This window comes from Leptosomus discolor, chromosome 8 (genome assembly GCF_034619465.1).
Source record: "Leptosomus discolor isolate bLepDis1 chromosome 8, bLepDis1.hap2, whole genome shotgun sequence".
Lineage (NCBI taxonomy): Eukaryota > Metazoa > Chordata > Aves > Leptosomiformes > Leptosomidae > Leptosomus > Leptosomus discolor.
The window spans coordinates 30,677,430-30,689,420 of NC_141398.1; the positions used below are offsets into that span (position 1 = coordinate 30,677,430).

An 11,991-nucleotide genomic window follows, 5' to 3' on the forward strand; every position below is an offset into this window, starting at 1 on the left:
TAAGAAAGAATTGGGAAAAAAAAAAACAAAAAAACAAAAAAACAAAAAAACAGAAGAAAGAAAGAAAAGGAAGGCTCTGACTAACCAATTCAGCCGCCCTGTCCTTGTTTGAACTGAAATTGCGATGTTCATCAAGGGGTCCGTTTAGCCTTCCTTGCCTTAAAAGCCCTGTCGTTTTCAATATACTTTAGGCATATTTTATAAAAAGGACGACAGCCTCATTTCAAACAATAATTTTTATTTTATACTTCTGTCTATACTTTGTAGCAAATCTTTTTTTGTTATTTTTTTTGCTGAATTGACTTTATAATAAACTTTTGTTTAAATTACATTTTTCATCTCTTTTAAAATCAAAGCTCTTTTTTTTTTTTCAAAGTCATTTTGCTGTTGTTGGTGTTTGTTTGTTTGTTTGTTTTTTCTTCTTTATGTTTACATTTAAGCCCCCTTTTTGTGATCTCTACGGTTGGATATTCAGGTATTTTACTGGTATGTGTAACATCTAAAACAAAGAGGAGGAAAAAATTAAAGGCAGTGAATTCGGAAAGATGCCTTCGAACAGCAAGTAAAGGTAAACTCTCAGAGACCTGTTAGCAGCATTCCTTCACTCCGGGAATTTAGATATATCTCTCTCTTTCGCTCTTCCCTTCCTTCTTTAACTGTTCGCTTCCCCCACCCCTCCTCTCTCTCTCGCTCTGTTTTCCCCTTGAGGAAAAATGGTCTTGTAAAATGTTTTTTTTATTTTTTTTTTTCAGTGGAATGACCAAAAAACAAGCGACTGTGGAGGAAAGATGAGAGATTGTGAATTATTCACCATATGCTTCACACGTGGACATCTACCTTGGATTCATCGCCAGTACCTTTTTTTTGTCTGTGTTTTTGTTCTCGCCTCGCACACTGCCACATTTTTAGAGGAGCCCCTGGCCCGCCGGGAGGTATCCCGGCCGACTACAGCCTTAGCATTAGGTGGCCCGGAGCCGTTCCTGAGATTGCTTTTGCACAACGAGGGCTCCAGTTTGGTGTTTTTTTTTTTTTTTTCTATTTTTGATTCGAAGCGATAGTAAAGCTGAGGTCCGATTTGGGCTGCGCGCCGCTGCCTGTTTGGTAACATTTGGCAAATAAAACACACACACACAAAAAAAAAATATAAAGGGAGAACGCTTCCACAGTCCTACATGGGTGTTTCACCATCATCAGCCACCACCACCATCATCATCATCAACCACAGAAAAGCACAACGTCCCCAAAGCAACGGATGGACATTTCCTCTACGGATCCAGCACATGGAGAGGGTGTGGGTGTGAGTGTGCTCGCCCCGCTAGAAAGGCAGCCAGGTCACTAGCGCGGCCCACAGAGCCGCCAGGAGCAGAGGCAAAGCCGGCGGGAGGAGGGACGGTGCCGCGCCGCTGCCGCCTCCGCACAGTTCAAATAAGCTGCCTTGGAAATCGAGGTTTTTGGATTCCCGTCTCAATTTCTCCCAGAGGTCTGTCGCTCCTTCCTGGCAATCGGTGAGCGCTGTGAGGGTGCAGGCGTGGAAATCATCCCAGTACCTGTAGGAGGGGAGAGCAGCCGGCATCAAAACAAGCACGCACCCATCTTCCTGGGGGGGGCCGCCCCCTCAGGCCCGCTGCCCCCGACGGCAGAGTGGAGCGGGGACATGCCTTAAAGGGTGGCTGGCGCCTGGCGGGGAGGAGCCGCTGCCTCCCCCGCTTTAAAACCCGGCACCTGCTGCAGAGACACCAAGTGTCTGGGGGGGGGGGGGGGAGGGGAGGGGCGGGTGTGAAGTCCTTCCCCGGACTGCACAACAGCCCACCCTGTGCGCACGCTTTGTGCTGGGCACCGGCTCCCCTGCTATCTCCCGGGGGGGCTGCCCCTGGCTGTGGTTTCGGGGGTTCCCCCCTTTCCCCAACCCCGCCTTGGGCGCCAGCCCGGGCTGGTGCAAAAATTGCTTTGCTGGGTCTCTGTCGGACGGGGTCTTTGCCTGACGAGGGGAGAAGGCATGCACCCCCCAGCCGGCAGAGGCCAGCCTAGGAGCCCACGGGCTAGTCTCGAGGGTTTTTCGTCGCCAGTGGGAGCTGGCAGATGGGGGTGGGAAAGGCATCTCTTTTCCTGGGGGGGGGGGGGGGAGGCGGTATCCTGGAGGGTCCCGGTGCGGCGTTAGAAACCCTCGGGAGGGACCCCCCGGGGCGGTAGAGGGCCCTGACTGCGGGAGCATGAAGGGAAGAGGAGGAGAAGGAGGAAGAGGAGAAGGAGGAAGAGGAGGAGAAGGAGGAAGGAGCACCTTCCCCTCTTGGACCCTCCTCGGCATCCCGCACAGATCCACAGCGCGGAGACTGGCGAGAGGGACTCCTCATCCATGGCCGGGGCTATAGGCAGCGAAGGGTCTCCCCTTCCCCAGGGTAATTTCCAGCTGTTCCCACAGACTTTCCTTTTTCCTTTTAATTCCCTTCTTCACGGGGACTGGACCGGGCTTTGCCGCTGGGGCAGGACCCGTCCCACTGCCCCACTTGCGGGGAGAGGGGACTGGAAGAACCTTTCCTCTCCGCCTCTGAGTTATCGAAAATCACCCCGAATCTGCCATCTGCTTTCTGTTCACCCCTGGCCTCAAGGCAGGCGCCTGCAAATTTGGATCTTGACTCTTTTTTTTTTCTTTCTTTTTTTTTTTTTTTTTTCAAAGTAGTTCTACAGCCTCTAATTTATGAGCACTCTAAAATGGTTGTAGACTCCCAATGTTTGCTACATTTGTAATAAATAATGAGATACTGAGAAGCCAGAGTCTGAGATTGTGCCTCTCCTGCAGTATTTCTGCTGTAATTGCATCTCCCAAAGGAAAATTAAATCTTCCCCCATCTTCTTTCAATACACATCCCAGCACAGGGCGAAGGCAATAGGGTGGGGGGAGGTGGTCGGGAAAAGAGTCTTGATGGGAAAAGAGATACTTTTTACAGGTCGGGACCACCTCTGGTCCGACACTCCAGGGCCAAAGGACATCATGATAGGACACTGCTGTCCCTGGGTATTTATTCCGCATGCAGGACACAGGGTAAACTGCAACCTAGCATTTACAGAGAGGTGCCAGCCGTAGCAGGTGCTTGGCCCAGAAATCTCTAGGTAGGAAGAGAAGAGAGGAGGGTTACAGAGTCTCTTCTCTCTTTTATTTTCTCTGTTCCCTTTCCCTTTCCTTTCCTCTTCCCATTTCATGTTCTTCGTTTTCTGATTTTAGAGGAGCAAAATCAGAAAAAAAAATCCAAACATATTCATGTCTAAGGACATTATCTCGTTTCTAAATATGATTTTCTTTTTTTTATTAATTGTTTTTTTTATTTTTTTTTTCAGCGGGGGAAAATATATGCCGGAAAATAGAAATGGGGAGACGGGACAACATCCTGTGCAGCCGGATTTTATTTTTTTTTTTTCCCCAAAAGTATCGAAAATATCCGTTTCTGCCTCCCTTCCCGCGACACGAGACCCCGAAGCGGGGCGGGCAAGGCCGGAGCTGGCGGCTCCCCCAGCCCCGGCAGCCGCCTCAGGTTTCCCTCGCCCTGGTAAGATCCGCTGCCCGGAGCTCTGGGGAAAACTGCCCCAAATTTAGGGCTCCTCCAGCTGTCCCAGTTCCTCCAGCTGCGGAGAGGAATTGGGAAAGAGGGGAGCAGGAGCAGATCTTGCAAGGTGAACTCTTTTTCTCTCTTTTTTTTTGTTGTTCTTGGTTTTATTTTTTTCCCCCTCTTTATCGTTGCCCCTCCCTTCTCCTTCCCCCTGTGCTAGGAGTGGGGCGAAACTGGGGGGGAGGAGGGCTTTCCCCGGGGAGCAGGAGGGCCCGAGGGACACAGGGGGTGGAGGAGAGCTGCCGCTGGGACTGCCGTCCCGATGCCGCTGGGCGATTAATATTGTGGCTGGGCTCTTTTCTTTTTAATTACGTTTTGTTTCCCGAGGACTCGCCTCCCCAGCGCCGGCTGTCCCCGGCCGGGATAAGCTGCCTCCCTCCAGCTTGCCTCTGCCTTGAGCGCCCGAGGGGACCCCAGAGCCTGCCAGCGAGTCGTCCCAAAGGCAGCAACAAGGAAAGGGGTAACAACCTCCGCGCAGGTGATGTCAATACCCTAGTGCAAAGCAGGAGAGGGGAAAGAATACAAGCGAGGACCTAGGGAGGGGAGGAAAAAAGAAAAAAAAAAAAAAAAAAAGAAAAAAAGAAACCCCACCCAAACTCACGGAGGGAAAAAATTAAAAATTTAAAAATTTAAAATTGTAAAACCTCCCTCCAGACTTCACTGTTCTCCAAGCCCCGACCTGTCCCCATGGCAGTACGCTTGGCGGGACCCTGGAGCTGAGAATCCAACCCCAAAACGCCAGACCCCCTGTTACTTCTGTTGCTTCGCTTCCCACGGCCACCATCCAGCCTCGGCCCTTTTGCCCAGCCCCGGGTGACCCCTTAGTCCCGTTCTCCCCCCCGCGGCCCCGAAGGAGAGAGTAAAGACCTACGCGCAGATTGTTTGGAGATTTCTCTTGTCGTCCAGGTCCTGCGGGTAGTTGGCCATGTTATCGCCCAGCCGCAGCAAACAGTCCGAGAAGCCCCTAAAGACCGCATCGCACCGCCCCGCCGCTCTCACCGCCTGCACCAGGTACGCTGGGGGGGGGCAGGGGCACAGGTCAGCACCGCCGGCTTCCCGCCCGCCCCGGCCCCCCGCTCCGCCGCCCCCACCTCTCCTCCCCTTCCCTTCCCCATCCCACCCCTACCCCCCCATCCCAACTGCCCCGGCGGGCAGCGGCCTTCTGGGGGCAGGAGGAGGGCGGTGGGACAGAGCCAGGGTCTCTATCGGGCACTCGGGGACATGAGTCAGGTGCTTTTAGCCCTTCGCTCTTTTAGCACCGGTGTTTTCGGTGTCCGTGGGTTAACGGCGTTGATTTCAACCTTTTTTTTAAATTTTTTTTTTTATTTTATTTTTTTTTTTTTTTTTTTTTTGCGCGGCGGGTAGGTGAAGATGCGCTGCCTGCTTCTTCCCGGACTTGCTCCTTTGTTAGAAAATTCCTCCTGGAAGCAGCAGGCGCGTTTTTCCGTGCGGGTGCTGGCGCACACACACGCACACACACATGGCTCCCTATTGCCCGGGTCGCTTCGCAAATGTCGTGCAAGACGCAGCGGGGAGGGGGGAAAAAAATCACTAGAAAGAGCTGCGATAACGACACGAACAGAAGCGACCCCAAAACCACGCACACAGCTGCGAGGGTGCCGGCAGCGGGAAGGGGCAGGGATGAATCCCGCTCCCTCAAACCTGCTGCCTCAGGCGTCCTTCGGGATTGCGCCAGGAAACGATAGAGTACAAGTCGTAACGAACCCGAGAGCAACCGCCTGCAAACCGGGAAAGAAAGCGAACGGCGGCGTGCGGGAGGCGGCTCCTCCCGGGTGCTGGCGGCTGCCGGGCCGAACCCTGCGGGGGGACGGGGCGGGACGCAGGGACGCTGCTGCGGCGCGACGCGGCCCGCAGCACTCAAGCCACGGCCTGTGCACCGCGCAGCACCGCGCAGCACGGCGCACACGCCCGCATCAGCCCGCGCCGCAGCCGCAGCCGGCGGGCTGGGGTACCCGGGGACAGGGAGGGAGGAGGTAGGAGGGGTGTGTGTGTGTGTGTGTGTGTGTGCCGATCCCTAACCGCTCTCCTGCGGTCTCCCAACGGGGGTTGGGGACGCCGTGGTGTCCCTAGGCCCCGGCTCGACCCCTGGCAGCGCAGCTGGGATATGGCTGCGGCCAGCGCGGGAGGGAGGGGGCTGCCCCCCTCTCTTTCGGAGGAGCCCCCGACCGCCCACACCGCCGGAGGCGGGTGTGTTGAGGTGAGGGGGTACCCTCCCTACCCCAGGGCATGGCTGTGGCGGTGGGGGGAAGTGGGACTTTGCCGTGCACTGGTTACAAGCTAAATCGCTGACTCCAAAAGGGACTGATTCGACCCAAATCCCCCTCTTGCTGTTTGATTCATCGCGAACACGACTTGGTGGCCACTCCCCTCTACACACACCCCAGCACCAGCCGTCACACCGAACCCCCAGCAGGCTACAGACATTGGCTACGGCAGGAAAAAAAGCCAGGCAAACAAACCGAGAAGAACCGAGGACCATCCCGAGGGTAAAACCATGTCCTATAAAACCCGCTCCATCCCACTCCGGCATCTACAGAGGGAAAGGGGAGGGGAAGTTAACGGGAATTGCTCCAAAAATGTGACAGGCTGCGCTCAAAAGAGGGGATCCGAAGCGGAGCCCTGCCCCAGGCCGGAGAGGGAGCGTGGTAGAGGGTCAGGTTTGGGACCAGCGGGATTCAGAGCATCCCTCCCCGCCGCGGGGCGGCCTGGTCCTGTGTGGGGCCCAGAGTACCCTCGGGTCCAAAGCCGTCCTGAACTCCACCAGTTTAAATTTTTTTTTTTTTTTTTTTAAAAAAAGCGGACAGACGCTGCTTTTGCCCGGTTAAACGACAGCGGGATTTCTCTTGAACTAGGTCGATTGCGCTTTGCCGTGGCCCCGACTTCCCCCCCCCCCCCTTCCCCGCCCCCTCCTACTTCAAAGACAGGGGTGTGCAGCAATTTGCAGTGCAGCAGGACCGCAGGAGCCATCCGTAACGGATCGTGGCCCCTCCACGAAACCCGCTACCCGTCCGCTCAGTCCGCCTGCCCTTTAGCTGCGCCTGGGCCACCCCTCCCGTCCCTGGGCGCCTTCCGCGGAGACTCAGACCCCGCGTCCCCCCCGCCCGTCCCCGTCACCTCCCCAAATGTCAGGGATTTCGGACAGCTCAAATCCCCTCTGCCCCAAGAAACAAATAACTAACTAACTATTTTTTTTTCTTTTATTTTTTAAGCCCCGGTGCATAGACATTTTGGGAACGAGCCGAACATCCATTTCACAAGAGCCGTTACCAGGGATGGGGCAAAAGCAAACAGTCCTTTGCAAACCCCACACCGACAGCCAGAAGCTGATTTGGGGGGGGGGGGGGGGGGAAGGTTACCCGAAATACCGAAGGAGGAGCAGAGGGGAGAAAAAGCACTCCAGGAGCTTCAGAGCCGTCCTCTCCCAGGGCACCGCAAAGCGACCGCACCGCCACCAGTTCCGCGGTGTGCGACAATATTTGGGGGTAACTTTTCAAATGACCGCTCATGCCCACGCCAGCCCGCGGAAGGCGATTCCCAGCGACTCTAGCTACCTTTTGACATTTCACCGTGCATAAAATCCTCCCCCGGTTGAATCAAACATACACAAATGAGAGAAAATCCTCGTCCTCCAAACGAACAAACAAACAAACAAAATGCAAGAACTGAAATTAAGGATAACATCCAAATAATGCCTTCCCCCTTCTTTCTCTGACAGTACAGAAAATGGCCTTCTGAAGAGTTCAGCCTTATTTAAAATGGAATGGTTATACGAATGGAGGGGTTTGCATCGTGTATCCACGCTTTCCAGAGGTCAACATTTCATCGCAATATTTCTTATTTTTTTAATCTTTTCTCGATGAGGAAATGTTCAAGGCATTTTGCCTTCTTCTTTCCTCCCTTTCTTGTTCTCTCCCCCCCTCTTATTTATCCCCCCCCCCCCCCCCCCCCCCCCCTTCTTCCTTTTGGTACCCACGAAATGCTGCAGAGATTGTCTGGAGAGGAGGGTGACCGAGCAGAAGGATCTCTAAATAGCGATGCCGAGCATTTTTTTTTTTTTTTTTTTTTTTTTTAATCGTAGCGGAATTCCTTTGCAGGCAAATATTTTCAAAGGTCTCTTCACACCTGACAATCTGGATAATAAAAGACGCACTTTAATCGCCCTTCCCTTGAAGCCCAGTTTTGGATCATCCTCGGGAATATACATATTCATACATAATCTTTAAAATTTGCCTGTACAGCACCAAAGTGATTATTAACTTGGAGACTGTTTAATATCTCTAACTCAAAAATTTTTCAGCAAAAAAATGTTGAATAAAATTAACTAGAAAACAAAACACCAAAAAGAACCAGCGAAAAACCCAAGATGCTAAACAAGATCAGCAACGAGCACACAAATACACATACCGGCGTGGAGGGAAACCTATTCTATTTCAAGTAACTTAGCATATATAGACATTTTTTGGACCCGCTCGTTTTTTGACAGCGGTTCTCTGAGCACAAAATTAACGATCGGGCTGTGGGACTTCGCAATTTAAAAATAATTTTTATTTGTTTAATCACCGCATTCGGGTGGCTTTTTTTTTTTTTTTTTTTTTTTTTTTTTTTTTTTTTTAAGTTAGTGATGGGTTTTGCTTGGTTTTAGGCTGCTCTGCAAATGGGAAAGCCTCCAAGTTCCCAAAGGCAGCCCTTCGTTTGTCCCCCTGATTTTCTGCGAAAAAACTTCCCAGCTAGATCTCTCGCAAGCCATTTTGTGCGTTCTTATTTCTCTGTCCCTCGAGGAGGGGGGGGGTTTCTTAGCATTGGAGTCCCCAAATTGTCGGTGAAAAGGAATGCAGGGGATATCCGAAAAGCAGACACAAACGCAGTCGTTCGTGGGGACGGAGAGAACAGGAGAGGGGGGAAAAGAAGAAGAATAAGAGGGTAAAAAAAAAAATAATAAAAGCGATGAATGAGCATGCACTGATTCAGAAAAACGAACAACAAAAGTGGTTTAAGGGGAATAAGAAATCGGCGCCCTTTCCTGCGAACCCGCCTGCCTTGACGGCGTGAAGAACCGAGAAGATGCCACCGGGAAGGAGGCAGAGGGAGCGGGGAGCGGGGGTCCCTCCGCCGCCCCAAGCCGCGGCCGTCAGCGCAGGTTATTCCGACATTCCGCTTCTGCATGCATCAGCCGGGCTTTGGTGCACACAACTTGATACCGAATTTGGCAGTCCACTTACCTATCTGTACAGCAAGGATCAGAGAAATATATCTGCCGTTCAACTTAAGTCCCATCCTACATTTAGTAAAACCATTTGCGGCTGCAGATCTTTAAATAGTTACTTTGGAGAACGTGGGGGAAAGCTGAAAAATAGGCATTGCCAACAAGTTCCGAGCAGCGGAGGACTTTGCAGACAAGGGGGGGAGACAAGAGGAGAAGGAGAGAAAGAGGGAGGCAGAGGGAGAGGGCGAGGAGGACTAGCTGGGAATGGTTCGCTCCATTAGGAGGGGGCGGGGGAAGTACAGCTTCACGCCCACCACCGGCCCTGACGCGGGGGGATGACACGGACCGGGGCTTTTTCCCCCTTCTTTTTTTTTTTTTAAATGTGCACTTTGGACGAGAAACGCCATTATAGGCATCACAGGCTGGATTTATCCCCTCTCCCCGTGTCCCCCCGCCCCATTAATCACCGAGAAACTCTCCCCCCCCGCCCCCAGCCCCGCGCTCCTCCTGCCCCGTGTGGCCGCGGTGCGGGGAGGGGGGGGGGGGGGGAGGCGGCAGCCGGGAGCGTCCCACGGGCGCAGGAGGGATGCGGGGGCGGGGGGGACACACGCACACGAGCGCGCGCGCGCACACACACACACGCACACATACACACACACACACACGCAGACGGAGGAGCCGCCCCCCCGGGGGTGGGGATAGCATGGCAGAAACTCCCCACCCCCCCTCCCCGCGCCTGGGCCGCCCCGTCGGGGCTGGCCGGCCCGGCCCCCGCTCTGCGGAGCGGAGAGGAGGAAAGGGAGGTGCGTGTGTGTGTGTCCCCTCCCCCTGCCCGCCCCTCCCCCACCATGACGTCACTCCCAGGCTGACGGGGGTGGGGGGAGCTGGGCGGGGTGGGGGGAGCTGGTCTTTCCCGGCCCTATTGCCTGTGCTCAACGCCGGCGGCGGCAGCCCGGCTGCGGGGCTGCAGGAAAGGGTCCACGCGTGGGGTAGCCCTGGGGAGCCGCAGTGGGGCCAGCCTGCGGCTGGGGACCACCGCACCCCATGCCCTGGGGACAGGCTGGAGGTGTGGCGGGGCTGGGATGGTGCCGGCCGAGGCTACGCGGAGCCCCGCCCGGGACAGAGCTTGGTCTGGGGGGCTCCTGCAGCCTGACGCCCTCCTAGGACCCTCCTCAGGGCCATCCCCTCCAGCAGTGCGAGAGGAACCTAAAAGTGCCGGTGTGGGCTTCTCCTAGTGCAAAGTAACCAGCCAAAACACTGCCTTACAGCCTTCCCCCTGAGCTCTTCCACTGCGAAGTTATTCCCCCCTAGCTCAGCCCTGATCTTCACCAGCCATCTGTAGCGTCTCCAGGAGTCAAAGGGGGACTGGTGGGAGTGAGAACTACTGTTGACCTTCACCCTTCCCTGTCCCAAGTCTCCCCCTCTCTGCAATCCCACTGTGCTGGTAGTGCTGCATAGCCCTGGACCAGCTGGGCTACCAGTTGGTCCCTCTGTTTTAAGAAATCACCCGTGACAATACTTGGACTTCAATGACAGAGGGACAGCAGCTGCCAGGCTCCGTCCCCATGATCCCCATAGTCTGCAAATGCCTGAAGCCCACCAGGCAGGACAGCGATTGCACAGGGCTAAATGAATCAGTGCAACCGGAAGTAAGGAAACTGGAGGGCAAGATGGAAAGCTTCCTTGCTGTTGCCTCTTTAGGTCTACTATGTGTGCAGAGGCAGCCTGCACATGTATCCTCTTAAAGCTGTCGTGAAACTGTCGTCAAACCCCAACCTCTGTTTCTTCAGCTGGAGAGCAGGTATAATGCTGGGTAGCCACGCTAGCAGTCAGCTGGGGCCTGCAGGTGAGAAACACTGGCTTGTTTCCACTGCACCTTCCCACTCTTCCTTTTTGTTCCACCTTTTCTTCCTGTTTATAGATCTCCACTATGGACAGTGAGCCAGGTTATAGGACAGAGCTGGCTGAAAACTAACCTGAGGAATCTGAAAAAAAAAAAAAAAAGTTCGTTTTCAGCCAGTTCCCAGAGCTAGCTCAGCCTGCGTCCAGACACATGGTAGTGAATGCAGTGCAAAGCACAGGCAGAGGGTGCCGTGTCCCCTGACATCTTGCCATTCCATTCCCTCAGCCACAAAGCTGCAGCCAAGAGCAGAGTTGTCTTTTACGCGCTTCTGAAGATATTGGTGGCAACAAGGAGGCTAGGGCTAATCTTCGGATTGTGCACCATGTTCTCTTTCAAGGAATGAAAGATTTTAGTTTAATCTGGAGCTAAGGTGAAACATTTTTACCCAGCTCCTTGCTGCTGTGGTGGTGGTTGCTTTTGTAATGCAACAGAGAGGCTGAAGTGCATATCAAATTGTGGACTCCTGTCCTTTTCCCAGGAGGGACAGTTTAGATAGCTCGAAAGATATTTTATGTTTCACAGTCAGTGCCTTATCAGCAGAAAAAGGGGAGGATGAAAGCAGTGTGAGTTGAGGTACATGGATATAAACATTGAACCTACTAGCTCTTGGCAGCTTGGCCACTTGTGGCTGCATTTGCTGTTAAGAACGACAAGGCACCCTTGCAGGAGCACCAGGTTGTGGAGGCTGCAGCAAGACGAATTTGACATTTCACTCCTCTGCCTTATTGATAACTGTATTGGTTTATTTATACATTCATACCTGCTATGATTTTTGTCTGATCCTTTTTTTTTTTTCTGAGGGCAGACAAGCGGTAGCTTCAGGTTAAAAGTTGGGCTGGCTCCAAGAGGCTTGTGTTGAACATGATTTTGACATTACACTATGTAAATCTGCTTTGGAATGAACTTCAGGGCAGTTTCCAATGCACGATCAGGAAGAGTTTAATATCTGGCTTTTGGTACGTCCATCACCACCGAAATGACTAGAGCCTCTGGCAATCTGGCCACAAATCTCTTAAGAACAGGCATTTCTAAGGGTTTTCTGGCCAAACAGCAACACAAAAGATCTAACAGCTAGAGGCATCAATTACAGAGGCAAAAAGGGCCTGGCCAAATTCCTCTAAATGTTCTTGACTGTTGGGGCAGTCCAGCTCTGTCTGAAACTCAAGCCTGGCTTCAGCCTTACCACCTTCCCTGCCCCAGGAAGGGGCCCCTCACGCAATGGATTCTGAACAAAAGCCAGCGGTTTCAGCCTGTCTCAAATA

At 53.3% G+C, this 11,991-nt stretch overlaps 1 protein-coding gene across 1 annotated transcript; it reads right to left on the minus strand.

Annotated features, from left to right (window-relative positions):
* Positions 1–1,315: 1,315 nt before the first annotated feature.
* NRN1 (neuritin 1) lies at positions 1,316–8,897 on the minus strand. Its single transcript, XM_086469450.1, has 3 exons — positions 8,843–8,897; positions 4,474–4,618; positions 1,316–1,547 (listed from the first exon to the last, which is right to left on the minus strand). Exons 1-3 carry the CDS (start codon positions 8,895–8,897, stop codon positions 1,316–1,318), a joined length of 432 nt encoding a protein of 143 aa, XP_086325576.1.
* Positions 8,898–11,991: the final 3,094 nt, after the last annotated feature.

Bases quoted from the DNA above. Each gene is read 5' to 3' on its own strand.
- NRN1 (XM_086469450.1), bottom strand. From the start codon at position 8,897: ATGGGACTTAAGTTGAACGGCAGATATATTTCTCTGATCCTTGCTGTA. The intron at 4,619-8,842 runs GTAAGTGGACTG...GCCCCCCCCCAG, and splicing joins GATCCTTGCTGTACAGATAG to CGTACCTGGTGCAGGCGGTG. The intron at 1,548-4,473 runs GTAGGTCTTTAC...CCCCTCCTACAG, and splicing joins AATCTCCAAACAATCTGCGC to GTACTGGGATGATTTCCACG.